Source organism: Lichenostomus cassidix, chromosome 12, assembly GCF_008360975.1.
Source record: "Lichenostomus cassidix isolate B80296 chromosome 12, HeHo_3.0, whole genome shotgun sequence".
Classification (NCBI taxonomy): Eukaryota; Metazoa; Chordata; class Aves; order Passeriformes; family Meliphagidae; genus Lichenostomus; species Lichenostomus cassidix.
In genome coordinates this window covers 5,997,106-6,021,917 of record NC_139493.1, presented here as the reverse complement: position 1 = coordinate 6,021,917, position 24,812 = coordinate 5,997,106, and the positions used below count along the sequence as shown (strand labels likewise).

The window sequence follows — 24,812 nt, the reverse complement described above, 5'->3', positions numbered from 1 at the left end:
TTTTGTCCATTTAGACCCTATAGTTGTGCAGCGTGTGCACAATGCCCAGCATAACTCAGAAACCTTGTAAAGACTGGGAAAGCCAACTGAGACGGAGAGAGTGTTGGCTGGGAAAAAAGCACTTGAAACTGATTTGATCAGGAACAAAAAAGACTAAAAATAGGCAAAAGAGGAAAAATAACACTGTAGTTCCTCCCCTGAGAACTTCCAGCACTACGAGGAGAAGCATTTTTTTCTCCTTAAACCATTTGCTGAACAGATGGGCTCCTGGCAAGAAAATCTACCCCTGCAGGGTGACACTGCAGCCTACCTGTGTAAACCACTTTGCGCCTGACGGTCAGATTGACGTGCCCTTGTTTGGCTGCCTGTTGCATAAGCTGGACCACAAGCTGGTGTGATTTGCCCACCACAGGCGTCCCATCCACACAGATCAGCTCGTCGCCCGATCGCAGGCGGCCGTCGGCATCAGCAGCACCCAGCGGTACAATGTGACCGATGTAAATCTGAGGAGTTAGCAGAGGAGGAGAGAGAGAAATGAAAACAGCTCAGCAGCCAGCTGGAAGCAAGGGGGACTCGTAGTTAGACCCAATTTAGTAGGGACGTGAAATTGTTGACAAATGTCTGCTGGTCAGGAAAGCTGATCCTGTGGAAGCAGTTCCAGCACGTTGTGAAATTGTAATAAATTGACATCTTGTTTCTTCAGGCACTCCATTCACTCTAAGGACAGACAGCCTTGGGAAATGTGTTCAACCAGACAGTGACCAGACAGGAAGATGGTTAAAAGCACTGAGGGTCTTGTCAGGGGAAGCTGAGATTGAGTTACCCTTTCAGTTGCCTCCAGGGTTTACAAGCTCCACACCACACGCCTGTCCACCAACTCAGTCTTGGTTTCTCTTCAGTGAGTTCTGTGGAGTTACTCTAACAGGAGATGAATTCATGGTCTCTCTTCCCATAAATGAGCAAAAAAATTTTGGCAGGGAAAAAACGTGGAAATTCATGCTGCCACTATCTAGCTGTGACCTGTGCAGCACATGGAAGGATGACACCTCCCACAGGCACTGGATTTATGGTGAAGAAGTTGACTGAATTCAATGAGAGAACTGAGCAAGTAGAAACCCTGGAGTTCTGACATCAAAATACTTACAAACCTGACCAGGACATTCTGTCCTCAGTGTCCAAAGACCTATGTGTTTTCATCTGCTTTAGCAAAAAATAGAAGAAAAAGCCAAACCCATTTCAGTTATGGAGTTTTGGGTAGTTTTGGAGGGAGGGTGGGGAGGAGATGCAGGATATATAAAGTCCACTATTTTAACAGTGATGCTCCAGCATAGTTCTACACATCTATACATTCTAGTGCTGGGTTTCTGAAACATGTCACAAGTTAAAACATGATACTCACAGGTTCTCCAGGCTCATTTCCACCTAGAATCCTAAATCCAAACCCGGTTTCCTTTCTCCATAGAAAGATATCCTGCTCTTGATAATCTGGAACTGAAGGGAGAGAAGAAAAACTGTAATTTTTAATCAAAATACCACCTTTATACCCAAACCAGGACTACTTAGATGTACATAAAAGGATGCACTACGTAATTTTAACCTTTAAATGAGGTGGTCTTGAATTTTTAGACATAACTAAAAATAGTTTTATAATTTTAAATACTAAAGGATTATTATTTAAATAACTTTAAAAAAGTTATGCAGTGGTTTCTACTTTCTAGAAAAAAGATCTAATTGTGACTTGCCATTTCTTATCACTGTAATATTTCCTTCTGTCAATATTATCATCATTACCCAGAGCAAGACACTCTTCCAGCTCATCAATAAATAAATGTGTACAACAGAGAATTACTCTGCCAGAAACAATACAGCTGCCTCCTCTTTCATGGGAGACAAAAGAGCCACTTGTTATGACTTCTACTGTTTAATTAACTTTTCCAAGCATAGTTTGCTATCTGTCTACCAACACTGCTCTAAAAAACTACAGGACAGATCCCCAGTTGGTGTAAATCAGAAGGGCTGCATTTAAAATAATGCAGCTCTCCTGACTCTCACTTGCTCATGTACAGGCTCTGCAAAAGCACTGAAGAGATAAAACCAGCTGGAAACATAAAAAAGCCCAACCTCACCTACTCATTAGTATGGAACACCAGCAAGGTTTTTACAATGAATATTACATACAGTGAAGTACTAACCTTGAAGCGCTGTTGAACAGTAATGTTTTATATTAACTTACTCATGCTTGCTTTCATCCCTCTTTTAAAAATGCAAAACTAATTGCTAACATTATATCATATCAGAAGACAACTTCAGGTTCATTTAATATTTATGGCATAGTATCTGTAACATTGACTAATTTTGTAATGATCCCCTCCCAAAATTTATAATTAATGACAATAAAAAGCTGTTTCTTTACCAGTCAGCTGCCTATAACTTCAGCAAAGAAACCAAAGTATATTGTAGGAATCCAATTTAAATAAGTCCCTACTCAGACACAGGATGCAGCATATTTAATGAAACATCATCTATTTCTCTGTATCTATGAACAGGTTGTTTTCCATTGGCATCAGCAACTGTCAGATTGGGCCCTAATTGCATTTTACACTGTCTGTGCTCATTGTTCAGAAATTTGGGTCTACTCTGGTGCTTGTCAATGTTAAGACTTTTGGTTAGCTCTCATGGTCTCTCTTCAACGAGTTGAAATATAATATGAATTGAAGAACAGGGAATACTAAAAATTAAACAAATAGGTGAGCGCCAGGGCACAGACGTCTGCTTCAACACTTTCATTTAAACCGGCTTTATAGATAATATTTTCACATTTTAATTACCTGCAATTATAAGCTGAGCTTAACACCCGTGCCCTCCCTGAATGAGAGGCTGATTTCTGTGCAGACACAATTACAGAGTGCTCGGGTGATGAACACACCAGGTGCCTGCGTGGCTCATCTCCTCTGGCTGAAGGCAGCTCGCCACGCACACGACGTGCAGCACAGCAGCAGGACTCAGACAATGAATTAATTGCTGTTTGTCACTGCCTTCAGCGAGGGGAGCGTGACGAGCAGACACAGGCGGGAGCATCTCTCCAGCCCTTCACAGGCTATTTTGGCAAATCTGGCCCCAAACAATTAATAGTGTGTGCTGGATCTGTCAGAGGTAAAGTGGATTCTGCAGAGAGCTCCAGCATGGTCCTGTTTCCTCGGCGTCTCTCAATACCTTTCCATTCGTCACCCCTCAGTCTCACTGAATGATGCCGTATGGCCCTGGTTTGGGTCCCAGCTACTCAATTAACTCCACTGGAGGGAACAGCAGGCCAGGCTGGACTGGCTGTGCCAGACCAAAGCAACAGAAAAAGACAGGTCTACCCCAAAATGAAGCCACTTTTTTCACACAGTGCTCCTCCCACTGGAAGGATTACAGCGAGGTGGAACACAGAACAGCAGACACACAGACACCTTTACACAGAATGAGTACAAAGCTCCTTTTACCACTTTTTGCAGCATCTCTGCAGGGCAGTGACTCACTAGCACAGCCCAGAACATCCATTCACCACAGAGCTTCAGAGGTGAGACCCTCTGAGGTTCCATAGAATTATTTTAGGTTCTCCCATTATTCAGCAGCACTTCTGAGGAGCCATTTTCCTTACTTAAAGAGAACATGGTGCTGCTGAAACTTGGTTGAAAATTAATGAAAAACAGCCTCTAGGAGTCATTCATTGCATTCCTGCACCTTGACTGATCTCAAGCATCTCTGATAAAACACATACGTAGCCCAAAGGGGTAAAATTTACCAACCTGCTTGTCCCAAATCAAACCAGACCATTTGGAGAGCAGTGCAAAAGTGGTAAGAAGAGTTCTGTGAGAGATGGGTGACACTGATGAGCCATGTGGGTAAACTCATGAAGGAACAGGATCCACCCACCCCCTCGCTGTCTCCACTGTCCAGCCAGGACAGTAAAGCCAGACTTTGCCCCTCGGTGGCTAACCTTGGCTTATGGCCCTGCCAGACTCCCTTGGTGATGAAGAGCCCCCCGCCACAGAGCAGCAATGACACCAGAACAAGACAGCACAAGACACAGATACATTCTCGGCACAGTCTTACATTCTCCAAAACTCGTGGAATTGATTTCTCTCTCTCTCTCACCCTTGCTCAGTCCAGTTGCAGGCGAAGGTGACATAGCTGTAATATTAATTTTACAATTTTGCAAAGCTTAATGTATCTGCTTTCTTGTTAGTTCATTTAATTAATTGTGACTTTATGGGTCACGTTAGGCTTTCATGCACAATTTGTTAGATTATAGCTACTATGGGTTATGACACACTAAGTTCCACATCTATCTGCACATGCCTGTGCACATGTGGATATAAAATACACATACATATGAATTTATACATTTATGCACATGCATGCAGGTATATTTGAAAAACCTCTTTTTTCTCCTTAAAGGAAAAATTCCTGTCAGAACACCTTAAATACACTTTTCCACAAAAATCTTTCACCTTCATGAAAGTTACTTTTCCAAATGGAAATGCCCTTATCTAATGTTAAAATAAATTCTAAGTATGTGGTAATGAACAAAGAACAGTGCTTAATTAGAGGTCATTTTAAACAAACTTTCCTATGCAAACTTTACCACGTTATATAAAATAAAAATCTGCCTAGTGTGACATCAGTTTTGAGATGGATTCAAGAAGGATCAGTATGAGTTTGCTTTAGTCACTGGCTCATTTGAGGCAGCAGCACTTTCAGTGACTCATAGCTTGGCAAAGTACAAAAGGTTTAAGGCCCAGATTAAGCAAAGTGTATGAGGACGAGTCTGAAATTAGGAGCGAACAGTCTCACTGAAGCCCATGGAGAGTTTCAGAATCAAAAAGCCCTGCATTTAGCCATGGATCTCACAAGGTGGTTCCTCATTTGCAAGAAATCAATTTCCTAAACTCTCCCACTGCAGGAGAATTCAAGTGTTTTTGTCTTTTCCCTTTAACCCACCCTTTGTGGTGGCATGGAAAGCTTTGGAAAGATGGCTTCAGCAGGAGCTCTTGACAAGATGAGCAAACTCACACGACGTGCTGGGAGTACCACAGTCCTTTTTAGCAGCACATTCTCCAAGGGCATGGATACATCTGTGTGCCCAAGAGTATGACTGAAACTGTTTGTCTCCTATTAATGTAATAAAAGGACATAACCCTACCAAAGGGCTTTTAGTAAACATCATCTTTCAAGTGAGTCTGATCAGAAGGTGGCTGCAATTTCTGGAGAGTATTCTATTTTAAGGGGGAAAGTATCCAATGTTTGTATTATTGTGCAAATATTTTTAGTTCTGTGTAATTGCCGGTGAGTGAACACGCTGGGGTCAAGACTTGTTTGTATTATTTTAATTAGATTTGGGGAGAGAAAAATCCTCCCAAACAAATTATGTGCCTGAAAATAAAATTCAAATATTAACGATAACTTCGAATATTTTAAAAGCTTTAAAAATTCTCTATCGTGTTCTGCTTTACTTTTAATTAAATGCTTAAGCCCTTCAAAGGGATTCATTAACACATCTGCAATTCAGATTAATTCATTTTGTCACTGCTGTTTTGACAGATGGCCATATGTAGGATACGGTATTTTGCAAAGCAATCAGGCCACATGAGAAAAATTTGACAACAGATTGTGTTAATCTTTAAGGAAGTTTAATAATACATTGAAAAGTAAAAAGCATATTACAAAAATATATTTCAATAAAGGAGCACAATGTTTCTGATTTGTGGTTCTCTGCTAAGCCACTCAATTGCTGTTTCTCCCTCTGAGTGCTCCTCTCTTATGCCATTCCTGGATCTTGGAACTGCTTCAGCTTTTAAACCTTAAGGGTTTGTCCTTCTCTCTGATTCATGTACACAACTCCCACGAGCAGCAATGAGTTACCCATAACGAGGAGCTCAGGCAGCTAAAACCCAGCAAAGCAAGGAGTGCATTTGTTAGCAGCACCAAATGCTCTGTTTGCACATTCGCACAAAGCTGGCTATTCTCAAACGTCTTAATCCAGCAAAGACTGGTGACTCTGGGCCAGATTGCAGCACAGCATCTGAGCTCAGCCTTAGCCTTAAAGCATCCCTGGCCCTTTGGGTTTACAGCTTGAAAATAAGCTGCCTTGGACCCGAGCCCAAGCACTCAGCACCTTGCAGGGCTGATCCCCTCGCCCCGGGGAGCTGCACGCGAAGGAACTTTAACCCACATTGGTGGAATAAAGTTGCAGTTCTAATCTGCTTCCCCTCAGCCAGAGTCCAGAAACAGTGATGGAGCCTTTGCTTAGCTTTGCATTATTAATTCTAGCTTAATTTTTTTTTTTTTTAATTCTCCTAAACAAGCAACGTCTGTGGCTCTCCCCCACAGAACTGGAGCACTTTCTGATATGAAGATGCATTGGGTAAATCATAAAAACACAAGCTTTTACACAATTATGGGTTAGTTACTGCTTCTTGGCCTAATTGTCCTCTACCAGTGACTTCAGTGAGACAGGTCACATAAGGCAAATACAGTCTTTTTTAATGAAATACTGATCCAAAGACAACTCAAGTAGAGGAAGAACGAATTTTACAAATTCTGAAAATTTAAAATGTTGCCTTTGCTTTCTGTGTCTACATTCTTATTATTAATGTAAGTAACAGTGGGATACATTCCCAGAGAAAAAGACAGTAGGTGTTCATTACAGATTCAGTACTTCTTAGAAATATCCTGGAGAAGACGAATTCATATACTGAATAAAACCTCTTTATATTATTATTTTTAGATGAAAAAAAATCTGTCTGGGCTGGAGCTAATGAATTCATCTTCTTGTGTCAACTGCACTTGAAAAATTGCACTATGTTCTTTTTATGCTCAACAATTTCAAAAATGGGACAAAATAAAACACTTAAGATGTTCTAACACTCTGAAATTCTGTCCTTTTAAAATTCATCATATACTTCAACACAAAGGGTTGTTGCTGTTTTTCAGTCCACTTGTTGAGCATTCAAAACCCTGCCTCTCAAAAGAACATTTTATAACCCTTTTAAGGTTTTTTTCAAATTTAAGGCCAGCAATTAACATGGTAAGCCATGGCCTGAATAGTTGGGAGTGCTGGGGCTCCTCAGGCAGTGGAGCCTTTCAGAAGCCACCAAATGCCCTGGTGGCTACATGTGTCACCCCAAGCTCAGCTCTGGCACTTGGGTGACATGCTCCTGCTGTGCATCAGACATTCACTTGGTTCTGCTCACACCTCCACCAGAAGATTGCAGAGTCACACTCAGCACCCAAAGCTGTGGATGTCACAGGAGGTGACAGTCCCAGAGGGAATGGGTGCCCAAGGAAAGGAGAAAGCAATGACATGACTCTGTTCCCACCAGCCAAAGGTGGCACTGGAGCTAAACTCAGCTGCAGCTGGGTAAAGACATGAAGAACAGCACACGTGGAGCTGACAGACAGTGAAACTGGAGGCCCCAGGGAATGTTTTCTCCATCACACACTCTGGTGCTCTGTGTCAGCACAGTTCCCTACAAATGACCCGAGAGCCACACAGCCAGTGCTTGGGCTGCACTGGGAATGAGTCTGAAAGGGATGATTGGGGTTCATAACAAAGGGAAGGAAACACAGTGCTTCACCCCAAGCTCCCAGGGCAGCAGAGGCAGGTTCCAGCTGTGAGCCACAGACTCTGCTGATGAGAATGGTGAGAAGTAAGGGATTGGTGAGGGAAGGAGGAGCTCACCACTGACCTCTAAATAAAACCACCAGTCACGCTCTGGGATCAGACCACAAGAGGAGACAGAGCATGTCCAACCCCATTTTTCACTTATCTTTCCTGCTTTTCTTCACATTTCATTACCCACAGCAAAGCCATGTCACTAGCTAAGAGTGCAGGTTAATCCCCAGGGAATGTGTTTCACTCCAGCTTAGGCTTGGAAACTCATAGGCTCCTGGACACTTCTAATGGTTTAAAAGGAGATATGACCATATCACACTTCCACAATTCTCCAAATAACCCCTGTCTATGAAACCAAGAAATCTCAGAAAACACCTTCCTGGAAGGGAAGAGCAAGGGGATGCAAAGGTCGTAGAAAAGCAGATTTTCAGACAGGTCTCATCTGGTAGAAGAGGCAGGAGACAAGGACTGAAGCAGCAGAAGAGGATCAACCCCACTACAGAATTGCTGGACTATGGAAAGGTGAGACAGGGAAGCTGAAGGGATGTAGCAGATCCTGGTCTAGCAACAGGCCCAAGCAGTGAGGATTATGGCACAGGAAAAGATGGGGTATGGGAAACCAGCAGGGCAAGAGACTCTGGAAAGGCCTCTGGAAGGGCTCTAGTCCCAGCCAAGGACAAAACCTCTACAGGATAACTGCAGCCATCGAGGAAAGAGGGAGGATTGAGCACATGGTGCTGGAGGTGACACAAGGGCGACTGCCTGCCTGTGCACTTCAGGATTTCTCCAGCTCAGTCTTGGGTCTTATCAGGAAAGACAGGCAGGAGTTAAGGCTGCTAAGCTGATACTAATGACTAATTAGTATGAGTTAAACAGTTAATTAGAAATTAGCTAAGTAGCTGCAGGGGGTCAGAGGCAATGGCAGCACAGTGCCAAGGGGAACCACGCGGGCTGGGCAGCAGGAATGCCACTGCCATGGGACACTTGTCCACCCAGGCAGGAGAAGAAGGAGCTCTGCCCACAGCTCTGCAAGGCTGAGGAGTTGCTGTCCCTCAGCTCTCCGCCCTATTTCCTATTTCAATGAGCTGCACGTCCAAGTTCTGTCACTGCACTCCTCAGATCAGTGTGACCTGGCCCAAGAGCCTGCAGGGTCAGTACACCTAATCCTCAGGAAAGGATGGGGAGGGAAGCAGTGCACAGAAGCTGAGACACCTACAAACTGCATTGCTGAGACATTCAATCCAAAGAGATGCATCTTCAGCCAAGAAACTGTGACTCATGATTTAATTTTTCCAGGGTATAAGACTTCAAAGTGATTCATTTGGTCAGAAAAAAAAAGCCCTACCATTTTTCATTCTGAGGTAAAGGTTCATTTTTTACTGGTTTTACCAATTTCCAGTTAGCACAATAAAATCAAACTGCAAGTGATACTCCCAGAGCACCAAGACTTTGAAACTCCCTTTTCTGTAACTCAAGTAACTATTGCCTTTCAAAATTAATCTAATACTCTAACTCTTTAAGAAGATTTTGCAGATTTGATCATCTTCAGCAGTGCAATTAAAGCAAAGCCAATGTGTTTGTTTCCAGAGAAGAAACTGATTGAAACCATATTTATAGTCTTGGAGCAGAGTCAAAACCCTGCTGAACTATTAGCCAAGTGTGCAGATTATTAATTGCCATAAAAGCCACTTAAAATATGCATTTAATATCTGTATTGTTAAAGTGTCCACTCTGGTCAAAATAAAATGGCTCAGCTGGATTTTCTCCTCCCCAGGGTGAGGCTGAAAAGCATCTGATACGAATTTCAGCAAACTAAATACTTCCCCTCCTTACTGAAATTCCTATGCATATCAGATAATGAGTCTTAACCTCAAAAAAAAAGAGTTTAGGATCTGGATAACAAACTTGAACACTCTCCTTCAGCCTAATTTAAAAGCACAATAAAAATCCGGGGGAAAAGACAGCCTTTAATTTTAAAGGGATTTTTCATATTAAGTTTTGGTCTAAGTGCCCTTCCCTAGAGATGCTCTAAATCCAGCCCTCACGAGAGAGCAAACTGCAGCTCTACCACACGGATCTCACCGACAGCCACCAAACAAACCAGCGGAAGCCTCGCGTTTCCCGCAGAAACCCAAAAAATCCCTCGCAAAGAAAACACACAGGCAAGCAGCTGCCGTAGCCGTAGCCTTAGCAACTACACCTGCTTCATACTCACGTCGGCTTTCATACATGCTCCTGGACTGGGCCCAGATTTTGAATGGATCTGGCTTTTTCTGCCCAGAAGTGTCCGGCTGGTCGGCGGCCGGAGCCTCCGGGGCGGCGTAGTCCGGCAGCACCTGGCTGCTGTGCGCGGGGGACGCAGTGTGCCCGCTGCGGTGGCTCGACACGCTGTGCTGGGAACTGTTTTGGCTGTCTTTCCTTTCAAGTGGTTGCTGTAAGGAGGAGAGGGAGAGAGGAAGGAGAGAGGGAACAGACGGTTATTGGTCGCTGAGTGGGTGTTTTCCATCAATTTTTCTCCCTCCTTTGATCAGGGTTTTCTGCATGCACGTAAGTAAATATATAAATCACGGTTTTGCTGCTACCCGGTTAATGCTGGGTACAGTTAAATTCCCCGACGACTGATTATGATAGGCAGACTGACAGGAAGAGATACACAAAACAAAGTAATTTATCATGAAAAAAAAAGCATTTTGCCATCTCACACATAAGATAGATGTAAATCTCATTATAGGTTACTAGTTTCAGTGCACTTATTTAAGGCAGAAAAACTCAACAACCTTCTATTCAGATACCATTTGGGTCTAACTTGAGCCTGAAAGAAAATGGAAAAACTAACAGATTTCACAGTGAGAACTCAGACTGTCCCTCTGAAAGAGATTCAAGCACAGCCCTTACTATGCAAGATCACTTTTCCTCTGCAACTCTTGCAACTCCCCACATCACAAGTGTGTGGACAAGACAGTATCCCTTTCATGGCTCTGCTCCCCAGAGCACCCATGGGATTCACCTTAACAAATGTGAAAATGTGTATTTGAAGTTTGATTTGTTATAATTAGGTATATTAAAACAGGAAAAAATGCATCCACCTAAACTCAGGGCTTATTCCAAAGTAGTGTGTCAAGAGTTCTGAGCTCAAAATTTAGCTAAGCAAGCTATAGAGTTCTTAACTCAAACTCACAACTGTGTGCTCAGATGAAGCACAAAGTCACATTTGCATTGCCAGGATTCGTTCTACTCAATATGCAGCAAAATCCTCAACAAGAGCTCCCCACACTGTGCAGCAAATGCTTTTTAATGCTCTTCTGAGTTGACCTTGGATTGACACCAAGGTTGAGTGCAATCTCCCACCTGCTCTGGCACAGGGAGCTGTGTTCCCAGAGCTGCTGTGACACAGAGGGTGGCCAGAAAAACAGCATCCCACAGGTTGTTTTTCCAGCATCCACTATTTCCTGGCTAAAAGGGGTCAGCCATTCACACCAGTAAACCTCAGGCAGAAATTTAAGCCTCCTGATGGCAGAGGATACCCGAAAACATTGCAACAGAAGTTTGTGCTTTCAGGTGATTCTCTCTAGGAACCCAAGCTGGATTGGAGAGAAGGAGAGAAGGAGAGAAGGAGAGAAGGAGAGAAGGAGAGAAGGAGAGAAGGAGAGAAGGCAGCAGCAGACACAGAGCAGATCAGCACAGGGAGCTCACTGGCCACAGGTCTGGGCAGCCCTGGATCATTCTGAACAAGAGACCCCAGGCAGCCAAAGCTCCATCACAGAAGAGCTGAATCAATTACAGAGGAGAAAGTCACCATATAAAGTGTCCTCTTTTAGAGTCTTAAAAAACCCAAAAACCCAGAGAAGATTATTGTTAAGTTGCACATTCTTCAGGTTTACACTGAGAAAAAAGTCTCAGCTTCAACAGCCCAAATAATTTTGACCTCTCAGCCTTGCTTTCGAGTTGCTGATCCACTACCAGCATCTTTTTAAAGGGTATCTCGGTTGACTAGAATGTGAAATTGCCTTTGTCCTTTAAAGCAATTTTGAACAAAGCATACCTGCTGTGATTACTCATTTGCAGACTTTCAAATACAAATATCGGAACCATTTTCCAGCATTTTTGGCTTTTTAAGTGGTAAATGAAGCTAATTTGCACGCAGCCTTTCGGTTTTTAATGAAGCCATTTTAAAACAGCTATGCTGGGGATAATCAACTAAAAAAAATATTTAAAAAATTACATCTCTCAGTTCAGCCATCTGGATTGGTTTGTTTGGCCAAACTACTAAAATTAACTACAAGCATCCTGTGAAACTTCAGGCCAATCTCACTGGAAATAGCTGGTTACAAATGTAGAGTACAGGGACTAAAATGTGAAGCTTTATTCAGCCTTTGGGGAAATAATGAGAACTCTCTAAAAACTTTCTGATTTAAAAAAAAAAAAAAAAAGTTTGAACTTCAAAAAGTGCTCTCACTTTGTGATATGAAAGGTTTAAATTTTGAACAAACTATGAATTCTGTTCCGTATTTGGGCTGCAAATCGAAGTGTCAGCATATCTCAAGCAAAACCACCTCTAATTAAACTAGACTTGCAATTGCAAAGACAGGTGTTTTTCAAGAAATAGGGGAAAACTTCACAGGGACAGTTGGTTTTCCAAAAAATAACTCTTTCAAAAAGCCTGAAACATCTCTATTTAGGAGTTTAGAGAGGACCAGAGAAAGGGGAACTCAACCATAGTAAAAATGGAATGTATGTAATTAAATTAATTCAAGATGATATTTATCAACTTCCACATCACCAGAGGAGGCCAAAGAGATTTGGGGCCAAACTTCTGTCCACATGTTGCAGCAGCTTCAGTACATCATGCCCATGAGGAATTGCAGGGCTCTGACCATCCTGGTCCCTGCCATGGAATGGATGGAATTTGTGCCCTGGTGCAGGTGGAGCTTTCCCAAGAGGGATGAGCTGACCAAATTCCAGTGAAAGGATGGCTTCCCCATCTCCTGCCTCGTCCCCAGCTTTTGGGCCAATGCTCCTGGGTCTTACTGTCCAGCTGGCTCATTCACATCACAAGCAGGAAAGCAGCAGACGAGCACAGGGTGTGTTTGGTGACAGAGCAGGAGGTTCTGACCTCACCCCGAGGGGCTGATCATGGTTTTCAGTGCCAGGTAAAGCAGATCAGCATGGGGCACTGAGCCACCTGAGTCAGTAAGAGCACCCCTGATTCTTGAGAGCCCACGATCTTCTCCAGAGCTGCTGAGAAGCATCACTGGCTTTCCAGAAAGACCCTTCACCAAAAGTAGCTTGAAATCAAGACCATAATGACTACTCTGAGTCCATTTAGGCCGTCTGCACACTTAACAGAGGTGAAGGGAAAAAACAGTCACCTTGGTACTGTTTTGCAGCCATGAAAACATAAAAAAGCTGGAGCTTCTCATGTCCTACCCAAGCCCCCTGGCTCTGAATAAAGAGGGAGGTCTTGTACAAACTTGCTCTGGAACCAATTTCCCTTCCTGACAGAAACAGCTCATTGGCAGAGCCCCTGGTGCTGCCCATCCACCCAAAAAATGTGGCAAATCTCTTGTCAGGGACTGGCTGTGCATAAGAATTGAATTTTTGGTCACAAGTCAGCTATGCTGACAATGCATTTATTTAAATATGATTTTTGGAAGAGCTTAGCACTTTATCCCCCCTGCAGTGATCCCATCTTCTGATGATCTAGCTGCAGATTTTGTGCTCTAGAGCATTTTGGAGAAGCTGATTCTGGCAGTGACAGCAAACTGAGCTGGAAATGGGAATCTTTGCCCCCTTGTGGAGTATTTTGATGTAAGCAACAAGGAAAAAAAAGGTAAAAAAAAAAGTTTGTTTTCATCCATGTTATACCAGGACAATTGCAGGGGAAATTGCCACACTAGAAAACTTGCACGGTGAAAATGTATATCCCTAGATGGTCAATACAAAAATATTATCCATTTTCATATAAGAAAGAATCAATGGGAATTTAAAAAAGAAAAAAAAAGGAGCACCACAGAGAGCTGCTGGGACCATATCCTTGGTGAGGAGATGGGGAATAAAGAACTTGGAAATATCCAGTCCCATGTATGGCTGCAAAGGGTTTTTTTACTATTTTAGCTCTTTCACCAAGGTTGAAAAACTCTCCTTAAAATCCAACAGCAAAGTCTGTCAGAAGACACACACAGATCTGACCAATATAGCCCTCAAAGCTGAGCTCAAGGTTAGAAAACCTTCCCAGGCTGTGTCACAACTCCAGCACAACAAACCTCTCCAAGGGGTTTGAACTCCTCACCACAGCTGGGAGGCACTGACAGCATGAAGCTGGCATTTGGGCAATGCAGGTTTGGGGCTGAGAACAGAACACAGGACTTGTGTAAGGAAGAGTAAGTGGGGAATGTGTCTGTGCTTTGGGAAAGGATACGAGGGAATGAGGGAGGGTTCATCTCTTGAGCAGAGCAGAAGAGGATGGACACCTGAGTCGTGACTTCTCCAATGCAGCAGAAGAAACAAAGATCAAGCACAAGTTAAGATCAAAGCCAACTGCTCCCAGCCTGGATGTGTGCTGTCCTCTAACTGCAGCTCGTTTATTACATGAGGAATGAAGGAAAACAGTCCCTGTGTGCTGAGCAAAGGGCAGGGGGAAATGGGCAGCAGGTCTCTTCAGCCCCACAGCTGTGCTGTGCTGGGGACAGGCCCTGGCACAGGCTCAATGGCATCTCCTGCATTCACCCCACCTCTGCCAGTGCAGCAGCAAACTGGGAGTGTCTGGGATTCAGGGCATCCCCGGGAAACACGGGGGCAGAGTTCAGAGGGATGGGATGCCATCCCATCCACACAGGGACTGTGCCACAGGGCAGGCTTGGCTGCCTCCTGTCATGAGCGAGGATCCCCATGGCCAAGAAGGTCAGGCTGGGCTTCCCTCTCCCTGAAGCAGCCCTTCAACAAACCAAGGAAGGACAGCATTAGACACCTCCACTTCCCTGCTTCTGCCTGCTGCCCTGGCCACACGAGCTCTGGGGTTGCTGTAAATCCACCCTGAGAGCCCGAGGAGTTTCCTCCTCTGAGCACAGATGCCCCGAGGCACCTCGCTCCAGGTTTCCGTGCCCAAGCCCCTCATGTCAGTGGTGCCTGGGGATGGAGAAGCGGCTGTGCCCTGCCGGCTGTGCCCTGCGAGGAGCAGCCGCTCATTAAAGCTGCCGCACGATGCTGCAGTGAGTACAACATCGCCGCTAATTGCGCTGCCAGCGATCCCCGGCGCGGCCGGCGGAACGGGAGGCTCCGCTTTTGGGGAATCCTGCGCTTTACAGGCAACAGCACCGCCTAGGACCGCAGGAAAAATCACCGAGGGAGCCCTGAAAAGGCTCGGGAGAGGCACGCGAAGGAATGTTAGCTTTCCCCAGGCTGGCAGGCTGCTCAGAGCAAACAGCAGAGCGAAAATCTGCTGTTGCACAGCTACACCTGTTTGTCAGCAGCCTCTTTGTTCACCACGGCGGGATTACCCCGACACGGGTTTAGATGCTGCTCAGATTTTCACGGTGCATAGCTGTCACCCAGAGAGGTGCCTGGCACAGCAGGATCCCACCTCCCCCGATGTGGCAAAGTGGGAACCTCCAGGCTTTGGGAACACCAAGGCTCAGGGCTGGTTTAATGACAGAGCCCAGATCGCGTGCCAATCCTGCTCCCACCGGGGGGAAAGTGGAGGCAGAGAACACAACCGTGCCAGACACGTCTGTATTTTACCCACTCGCTGCTGTTCCACCGAAGGCTGGGAGAGCCCCCCGTGTGACAGCAGCGAGCGGGGCTGACAGGGCTGTGATGTGCGAGGAGCACACCCCGCTCTTCTGCCTCCCAGCATTAATGCGAGCTGACAATGGTAGAGGCCTGGGCTCACATGACTTTAATCAGCGCTGCCCTAAGCCATCAGAATCACATTAATTATTGCAGGGCTTTCTTTTTTGGATGAGCACAGAGCTCGTGTTAAAAGCAGGAGCCTTCTGCTCAGCCGCTTGCTAAACCTCCTGCCCAGGTGTGTGGTGAGGTGGGCAGTGCCCAGCTGCAGGTTTTGGCACCACTGGGGACTGTCGGTGAAGTTTCACAGCATCTTACAGCACGGCAAACACCTCACTCACTCTGCTCCCCCAAAGCTCCTGGCAGAGAATTCTGCCTTTCCCTCGCTCTCAACAGATAACTGCAAACTTTCAGGCTTTAGGTGTTTCATTCCCTTTAAAAATAAAACATTTCTTATTTTTTTGCATACAAATTGCACGTTAATTTCTTCCATAATACCATTCATGCAGCTTTAATGATGCTTTAGATCACGGCTTCTGTAATGCTAGCTAAGATGTCATCCAGGTAACAGCTTTACATGGAAATACGTTCAGAGGGACAGGAAAATACTGTTCTGTTGTTGCTTTTTTAAAAAAACGAGGAATCTTGCACCTGCAGCATGATCCTGCTCAGTGTGGAAATGCCTCCAGAGCCAGCACTTGGACAGCTGAGTATTCCCCGGGAACTGTAACCATGCTCCCTTCGTGCTTTGTCTCTCTCGACAAGGTGCATGCTTTCCCCTTCTGTTAATAATTCAGCCAGGGGTACTCAGGAAAACTCAGGGAGTTAATGGAAAAGGTTGGTGCCTATGAGCACCCGACAGGAATTGCTATCTGGCAAGAAGGTGGAGCCTCCCATCTTTCCAAAAGGAAACAATAGCTTTTTTTTTTCGGTAAGTTAAACGACAGGGAAGCTCATCAGTCAGGGAAGCAGATCTGTAAACCTGAGGCTTTATTTGCAAACAAATCCCCCTTCCGTACTGCATCCCTCTCTCATCTCCCCATGCAGCAGGAGCCGTGCAAGGTAATCACGGTTGCAACAGAAAGACAACTTAAAACAATCGAGACCCAGAAAGCAAACAAGCCAAACTCATGCCTTTTTCCTCCAAAGCAAACAAACAAGACAGAAATAGTAGCTGAAAAGTGCTTACCGACTTTGGGCTCTTCTTTGGGACCGGCAGTCCTGAAAAATGGCAACAAGGGAAAAATAAACATTAGCATCGAGCGTTACCTTCCCTCCAAGAAAAAAATCCCTAGGTGTATCACCCGAACGTAGCCATCTGCAGAGTTATGTCAGCTTTCGCTCTCGCATCGGAGTTAGCAGTCTGTTCATATCGAATCAAAGCCCGGCGAGCGGCAGAGCGAGCGGGGGGAGAGCTCTGTCTGCATTAGCTATGCTGACTTGTGCTGCAGCACCGCCAGAGAAACCCACAGCCCTCAGCCTGCCCAAACCCAGCGCCTGGGCAGAATCTCAAATGCTCCCCTGGATTACAGGAGACTTAGCTCACAATTAAGGCTTCTTTTCCTTTTGACGCGATCGGCTCGGCGGAGCTGTCGGACCAATCGCGGCGGCGCAAGGGGGAACAGGTTGATTTTTTAAAAAGTATCCCTCCAGAAATTGATTTCTTTTTTTTTTTTTTTTGGAACGGGAAATGGGCATTGGGCTTGAGCCGAGAGGTGTGGGCTGGGCAAAGGAAAAACAAAAGCATGGGGAAGAATGAGCTTTTCTCCCTGAAAATATGAATGCTGCTGAAAAAACACACGTTTTCCTTCCTGCCCATCCTGAGTGTAAATCTTTGAAGGCTGAGATTTTATCTGTTAGGTACAATTTCAGAGAGCTGTGGCTGGAGAGCAGCACTGCCAGTGCCCTGACCCCTGGGGGGATGCTAGGGAGGTTGGGGAAGGGGGGTTTACACAGGTTTGCAGGTGATGTAAAGGAACAAACAACTGGCAGGGAGCCAGGGAAGGTTTTTTCAAGGACAATTTTGCATTTTGAAGCAGCCTCTTACTCAGCCTGTGATGAGCAAGAGAACTCAAGTGAGATTTCAATCAACTACTTGTGCATAGAGCCCAGTTGCCAGCAGCAAACAAGACACTTTTCTGGGGATTTACCTAAAATGCAGGAAAAGCTCTTTTTTGGGGTCAAGACTTCCTCCTTTTCCCCCCACTGTTGGAAGAGAGGAAACCCCCCATATTTTGCTCTGTGTCACACTCCAGAAACACACATAAACCAAAACACAGATTACGCTCCACATTAAGTGCTCAGTAATTCAGATGTTTGAAATCTGCTTTTGTCTTTAGGATCTGATTTATGTGGCATTTATGCCGCATTATGTTTTCTACTTTATGCATTTTGTTTATTCTAAACCCCATGCCCTCATCTAACTTTTACACAGAGAATAAAATAAGTGATGCAAGCGAATTACAAATCTGTCTAGGAAGATGCTTATTTTAAGGTAATTTGGGAGATGTTAGCACTGAATAGGGAAGATTCACAATTAAAAACGATAATCAGAACTCACTTTGCTGCTGCTTCAGTCTGGGATGCATACTATAACGAGTCTTTTAAATGAAATATTCTCAAGCTTTTGAGGAATATCTGTGCTCTGTGTGTCACTCTGATGCATTTCCAGCCAATAGCTGATACCCCTCCAGGCACTGATTGATCGAGGGACAATGAAACATCAAACTGGTTGAACTAAACAATCAAGACTGCAGCTTCATTTCTGCTGACGGGGACTGTGTTTGTATAATACCCTCCAAGAGGAAAACACTAATAACGTTCATGGCGAGTTACATTTTTAACAGGCATCATTTATCACAGAGATAAACACACAGATAGAGATTCTCCTCTCTCTCTCTCTCTCCCCCTCCTTCCACATGCATGCACACACGTTTACTCTCCCTTTCCAAGAGATGCTCTTCCCTATTAAATCAATAGGTAGAACAGATCCCCATGCACACACACACCCTTAACAGACCAGCATGAGACAGAAAATATTTAACAGCATGTTAAATGTTCCCTCCAAAAAATAAAGCGGAAATGCAGCTGGGCTGCTGGGTCAAATTGTATCAGAATTCAGTCTATTGCATCACAAGCATTAAACGTTAAAATTTCATAAATATGAACTACTGAATAAACCTTTCCTTCAAAGTTTGTCATTCATTTTGGCTGTTCGAACCCCAAAGAGATGGAAAACAGTTGAAAAATAATGGAAAACACATCAAGGCTATTGTTTGGCAGGTCCTTCAGAGGCCAATGAATCTTACAGTGTCACTGCTCTGTGCCAGACTTTGCTGCAGAACAAGCAGTAATTTACTTCTTACCAAAGTAAGTGACTGCAGAACACGCTAACAAATGCTGGTAGTTTTTCATGGGACAAGCTTATAGTCAGGGGAATAACCTGCCTGTGCGTTTTCCTGTGGAAATGTTATTTATTCATCTAATTAGGGTCTCGTTTTAGAACTCCAGTTCCTGGCACAGCAGGCCAAATGAGCAAATGATAGGTGTAATGGGGAGTTTTTATGCTCAGATGATGGAATGGATACAGTATTTAACAGCGATGAACACGAAGAGCTCCAACAACCCCCAAATCCTGGGAGCTCCACTAGCAAGGAAATACCAAGCTTTTCCAAAAAGCTTCTGGCAAAACCATTTCCCAAGCCTATGAATTTGGGATAGTGACGACTGTGAATTACAGCATCGGCCTTTGGATTCCATTAGCGTGTCCCATCACTGCTCAGTCCATGCCTTGCTTGGAATCTCATCCTCCTGAAGCCTCACTGCAACTTTTTCAGAGGTAAATGGGCCAAGCATAGGCTAAACACCCAGTTTGCATCTTTTTGGCATTATCCAGCTTTTTGGTGGTTGGGTAAATGGCTTCAGATCCCTTCCTAGGAGAAGCCAGAAGGCTTGTCCCTGCTATGCCCTCAAACCCAAAAATAGAATAGTAATAGTTTAAATTGACATTGTTTGCAATATAATTTCTCTGTGATTTGGTACCTGTGGACATCTCTCACTAGTACCTGAAATGCATCTTCAGATTTTGGGAGGTTTGGGAGATACAGATTAGAGAAGATGGAAGAGTCAAACAATCAAACAGGGCTGTTGTCACCACAGAGTTAACAGTGTTTTAAAACAAATGAGCACATCTGGTAAACAATGTCAATATGACCTAAAACCCCTTGAATGGGCTCATTGTAGCTACTTACTAAATGTGCCTGGAATTAAATTAATTAGAAAACACAAATTACTCCCCTCTAAATAACAATGTAATAAAGCAACTGCTTAATGAAAAATATCAGTGATCAGTGAGCAATCCACAAGAACAAAAAAAGGGATTGTAATCAAACTAAATTCACAGACCCATCAGCAAAGTAAGAAAGACTTCATACAAGGTTAGTCAAAAATGAGTCAGATGCAGAGATCTAAATTAAACTAATTATCACAGAGATTATTACATTTATCTTAACAAAACCCTCTCTCTTTTCTCCCCAGTACTCCCTAAAGCTCTATGTACAGCTGGCTGCATCCATCTGCTCAACTACATTTTGTAACATAGGGGAAAAAATGCAAATCATTAAGCAAGTTTTGTATCATGACTTCAGCACTCTTAATGTCATTACCCATCAGGAGCTGTATGTCTGTTGTGTGACACTGTGTTACGTTGTGTGTGATGTGACCCATGAATTAGATCCACAATTCAGCTTATTTCATGTTATTTGTGTTAACTGTGCAATCTTGAGTGGTAAAACTTTTGGGAAGCTGTGAGGTCCCTAAACCTATTTATGATGAGTTCATGGAAGGACAATTGGGACAAAACTGTGACCCCAAGTGTTGCCGTTTCTAAAATGCAAGTTTTACAGGAACATCTTTTCCTCAAATCCTTTGTCTTTATACAACCTAAATAACATGGGAAGACCATGATGCCTGGCAAATTCTGCTTTATTGAGCATAAACAGAATGCAATGTGTGACAACAAACCAACACCATGGCCTGGACCTGGTTCTGGTGAGAGCTCAGAAGGCCACAAATGTCCAAAAATTACCTAAATGGACACCAGCTACAACACATCCTGTTCCACAGCCCCATGTTTTAGAGATGGTGGGTCAAAATTACCTAAAGTAGAATGCTAAGGAAGTCCTATCTCTAGGCACCCACAGCTTGGACATGTGGAGCCCAGCTGGTGTGAACACTTCACCCTTCACCACACACACACACAAATCATACATTTCAATGGGATTTCAACTGAAGCTGGAACAATTCAGTAGTTTGCACAACCCACCCATAGGACAAAGGCTCCTGGAATTGCTAAGAGCCAGTCTGGATGCCAGACTGTCATCTTATTTATGTCTTACAATGTGCGTACTACTCAACATTTTTTGGGTTTGGGGTGGTTTTGCACATGAAGGGGAGGAATGGCTGTTTCTAGATCTTCACTTCTCACAATTCCTTAACTCTTCCAACCTGGACAACTTGTGGACCATCTATTCCAAGAGCAAAATAAGCCATAGGTGCATCTAAGTGGAAAGGCCACCCATGAGGTTTTGCCCTTATGTCATCTGTAGCCCAGAATGCACCAGTGCTGAAAATTAATTGGAGATGAACAAAAACACAAGAAAATAAAGATTTCGGACTGTGTCCCAAGGTTAACATTTACAGAGAAAATGTTCCTGCCTGGAAAAAAAATAAAACCTTAAAGCTTTCTAAATAGCACTTATGCCGTGCTGAATAAAAACCAAAGGCTGTATCAAAGAAAACAGACACTTTCTGAAAAATGAGGTTTAGGTAAAGTACTGGAGTCAGGGGGTGCACAACCATATACCTGGCACTGAGCATTGATTGCTGCTTTCTGTGTGCAAAATAAGGAACTTTAAATAATTAACGCTAATGGCCATTAGTGCTGCTGGGGGGGGAAGGGGACAGGAGATTGGTGGTGACAAAGCAATCCCCTCTATTCTGTATGATCCATTGCCAAAGAATTTCTGATAAAGGACAAATACTATTTAAAAGAGTGGATGGAGGTTGATCTTTTCCAGACCAGAATAATCTGCAGCAAAAGAGTCGAGTCTGTGGAGGAATAAGGAGAAGAAAGAAGAAATCAAGAACAAATCCCTTACCTGTCCCTGCCAAACTTTTCTGCTCGTCATCGAGATTTGCATAACAAGAGTGTCATTGCACTAGCAAAAAAAAAATTAGCTATGCAACACAAGCTTTAAGCAAGAGAATAATTTACACTGCAGTAATATAGCCCTGCCATAAATCAAGTTTGGTAACTACCAAATGCAGTGAAAAATGCTACATTTCTAATGCTAATGCTCAAAGCTAATGCCAAGAAAGCAATGTTTTGAAGAGATCATCTTGGGCATTATTAACCCACTGTCACTGGCGAAAAGCATAATGAGGCATAGAACATTATTGCCATTAAGAAGAATTTCAGTTCTAGATGCTCTAAAGATGCTAAATTTTATTAGGCTCAAATACTCATTTTTGTTCGGGATGCTGAACAATTCTTCGTCATTAAAATCTCAGTCATATTTTCAGCATCTCAAATGAGAATTGATTTTAGTGGCGATAAAAAAGATATAGGCTAATAAAATGCTATTTAATTACTATGAAAATATAAATTTAACTATGCAGTAATATATATATGAGGTAATGCCAAGACAGTAAGATAATAAAGAGATTGAGAATTAGTGTGACAATTACCCATCTAGCCTATGGTTGAAAGCATGTCAGCAGTTCTTGTATTTTTATTTTGAAGCTCATTAAATGAAGTGCTTATCATAAAGCGCGAGCTGTCGGAGTCATATGCTTAGATGAAAACCTTTGTTGATATTAAACAAATATGTACATAAGACATTAAGTTTCTGAAATCTCACAAGTTTCAGAAGATGAACACTAGAACTGGAAAGTAATTAGAGACCCCCATGTTCTTCTTCCAGAGATGAGGGTGTATCTATTTTTCATATACATAACCATACATGTGTGGCTGTGCAGGAAGGTACCTATCCTTTTCCAGAAGCCCACAAAATCCATGCCTTACAATCCATCACTTTATTTCTGGAAAATCCCTCACAATTTCTGGGGCATGCTGCAGTTTTGAAGAAGCCCAATCCCATGGCTCCTCTCCTCATGGCAGGACCATGTAGGTGTCCAAGGGCAGCAGCACTTCCAGGCCAATCCCATGTACCAAGCTCAGCACAGAGGACACTGGAGAGGAGAAACCATATTTTGCCATGGCCACATCTGTATTTATCCTGCTCAGTGAGAGTGTTTGTCTTCAGACCTACCACAGCACTGCTACAAGGTGTAAATCCCTGTGCTCAAACTGGGTGGCTTATGGCAGAATCTCATATCTCATATCTGGGGAGCAGCCTGCACAGAGGGGATGCCTGCAAATAGGGCCCTCTTGGCATTGTTTTGATGCCATTTCTAATAAAAATATCCCTTAATAATAATCTAGTATTTACAGAATGCTCAGCCAGATTCAGAGCTGGGGAGTGCACATCCACACAAGGCACACTAAAAGCTCTACTAGAGGACAATGGTTTCATGGATGCTTTCACAAAACATAACTTTATTAGTTTTAAAATGGTTTCCTATTGAAATAAACCAGTAACTTAATATACATCCAAGGATATAAGTGTACATCTCAGGAACTAACCCTGAAGGATGGAGGACTGATATTCACCTGCACATCCCTACCAATGTGTGCCCCCAGCCCCAGGCTCCTGACCTGCCCCAGCATCCTCAGCCAGCTGTGTCACCTCCAGCAAGCTCTGCCTCCTCTACCAAGTCTGTCCAGCCTACAAGCACTGCCAGCTTCTTGAGTCCTGCTCATGCTGCACTGCAGCTCTTCTGGCACAAAAGGCACAGGTTAACCAAGCCTTAAAGCTGGTTTAACCTAATTACTATCACCATCACAAGAATAAGTCTGACTGAGCCAAAAATAGACATTAAAATGAATACACATAACATCCCAATGCAGAATGGGAAAAACATTTAAATTCAGAATGGAGAGACTTAGAGACAAGCAGATGGATATTTAAAAACTATCAATTTCAGAACAAAACCATTGACAAGTCCATTACAAAGTCATCCTTCTTCCTCAGTTTTGCCCACCTGCTATTGCTTTTAATGACTCACCAAATGTATTTAATTACAATGATAAACAAAGACCTTTCTTGGATTTCTGATATTTCATTACTTCTGTTACGACTGGTTATTATAATGCCAAATCAAGGCAGCAGCTACTGTACCTACCTGCAAGGTGCCTGATAAAACTCATTATTTACTTGCACACCAAAATGTCACCCAGGCAGTGTGTGAGGGTAGGAGGAAAATCTGAGTGGAATGAAACCCTCCTTGCTGCACACCTCCAAGTCTGCTCCATTTCCTGCCGTGCAAATCCCGATGAAGATGTGGGAGGCACATCTCCAGCTAAATCTGCCTTATCTAATGCACAGTATTAGGTTCTGCTGTGCCACCTTGTGTTACATCACATCACATTTGATATGAAACAACACTGTGTGGGTTTGAGTTGCTGCACTTACACCACTCCAGCATTTAATACCAAAACCAAATCAAAACATAAGGTGAAAGAAAAAAGCACCAACTTTCAAAACCTCAAGCTAAGGAGGAAAAAAAAAAACCCTTTAAGAAGAGTTTCAGAGCTCTCATCTTTTATTTGCTAAGCAACCTCCTGTTTTGCTCTCATCTCAGAGCCTACTGCTTTCTGCAAGATAAGGTGGTTCAGGCAATAAAACATCCTGATGAGGAGATTTCAGCCATTTTTTTTTTTCTTCCAGCATTCAGCAAATGCTTTGGTTTTCTTACTGATGCTGTAGCAGATCCAGATTCCCTGCCACAGAAAGGCAGCCATGCGTGTAATGTGCACACCACCACTATTGTGCTGTCAGCACGCAGGACTACACAGAGCTGACATTATCTCCTTATTCCAAACACACTAATTGTTCATCTCCTTAATAAGTAAAATACAGGTTTCCTCCTGGCCTCAAAAGCATGCTTCGTGAAATAGCAAAAAACTTCAGGAGATTGTATCAACCCTTGAAATTAATGCAAAATGTGTAACAAAATGCCAAATAATGAATCAGCAACTGTTCTATCCTATTTTACACTTCCAAGCAACTCTGGAGCTCAGATGACACATATATCTGGGGGACACAAGCTATAGCATAGATAGGCCATGCTGCCACAAAAATACAGGGTTGCTCATGTAAAGCTGATGCTGACCCAAAAAGCAGATTTCACAGGCATCTCTTCATTTGCTTACTCATTTCTAGGAGGGAATCAGTGCAAATGGAGT

The 24,812-nt window shown here is 43.5% G+C and overlaps 1 protein-coding gene across 30 annotated transcripts in view; it reads right to left on the bottom strand.

The window, feature by feature from the left end:
* Window positions 1–24,812, bottom strand: part of MAGI1 (membrane associated guanylate kinase, WW and PDZ domain containing 1) — a 321,207-nt gene that overhangs the window by 19,827 nt on the left and 276,568 nt on the right. For 22 of the 30 annotated variants that reach the window (XM_085072350.1, XM_085072341.1, XM_085072344.1 and 19 more), the window contains 5 exons: window positions 16,635–16,666; window positions 9,876–10,092; window positions 4,099–4,176; window positions 1,400–1,491; window positions 311–503 (listed from right to left, as the gene is read on the bottom strand). In XM_085072350.1, the coding sequence (XP_084928476.1) occupies window positions 311–503; window positions 1,400–1,491; window positions 4,099–4,176; window positions 9,876–10,092; window positions 16,635–16,666 (612 nt within the window). The remainder of the gene's footprint in view (window positions 1–310; window positions 504–1,399; window positions 1,492–4,098; window positions 4,177–9,875; window positions 10,093–16,634; window positions 16,667–24,812) is intronic. The other 8 variants (XM_085072352.1, XM_085072353.1, XM_085072370.1 and 5 more) reach the window with 1 other exon arrangement.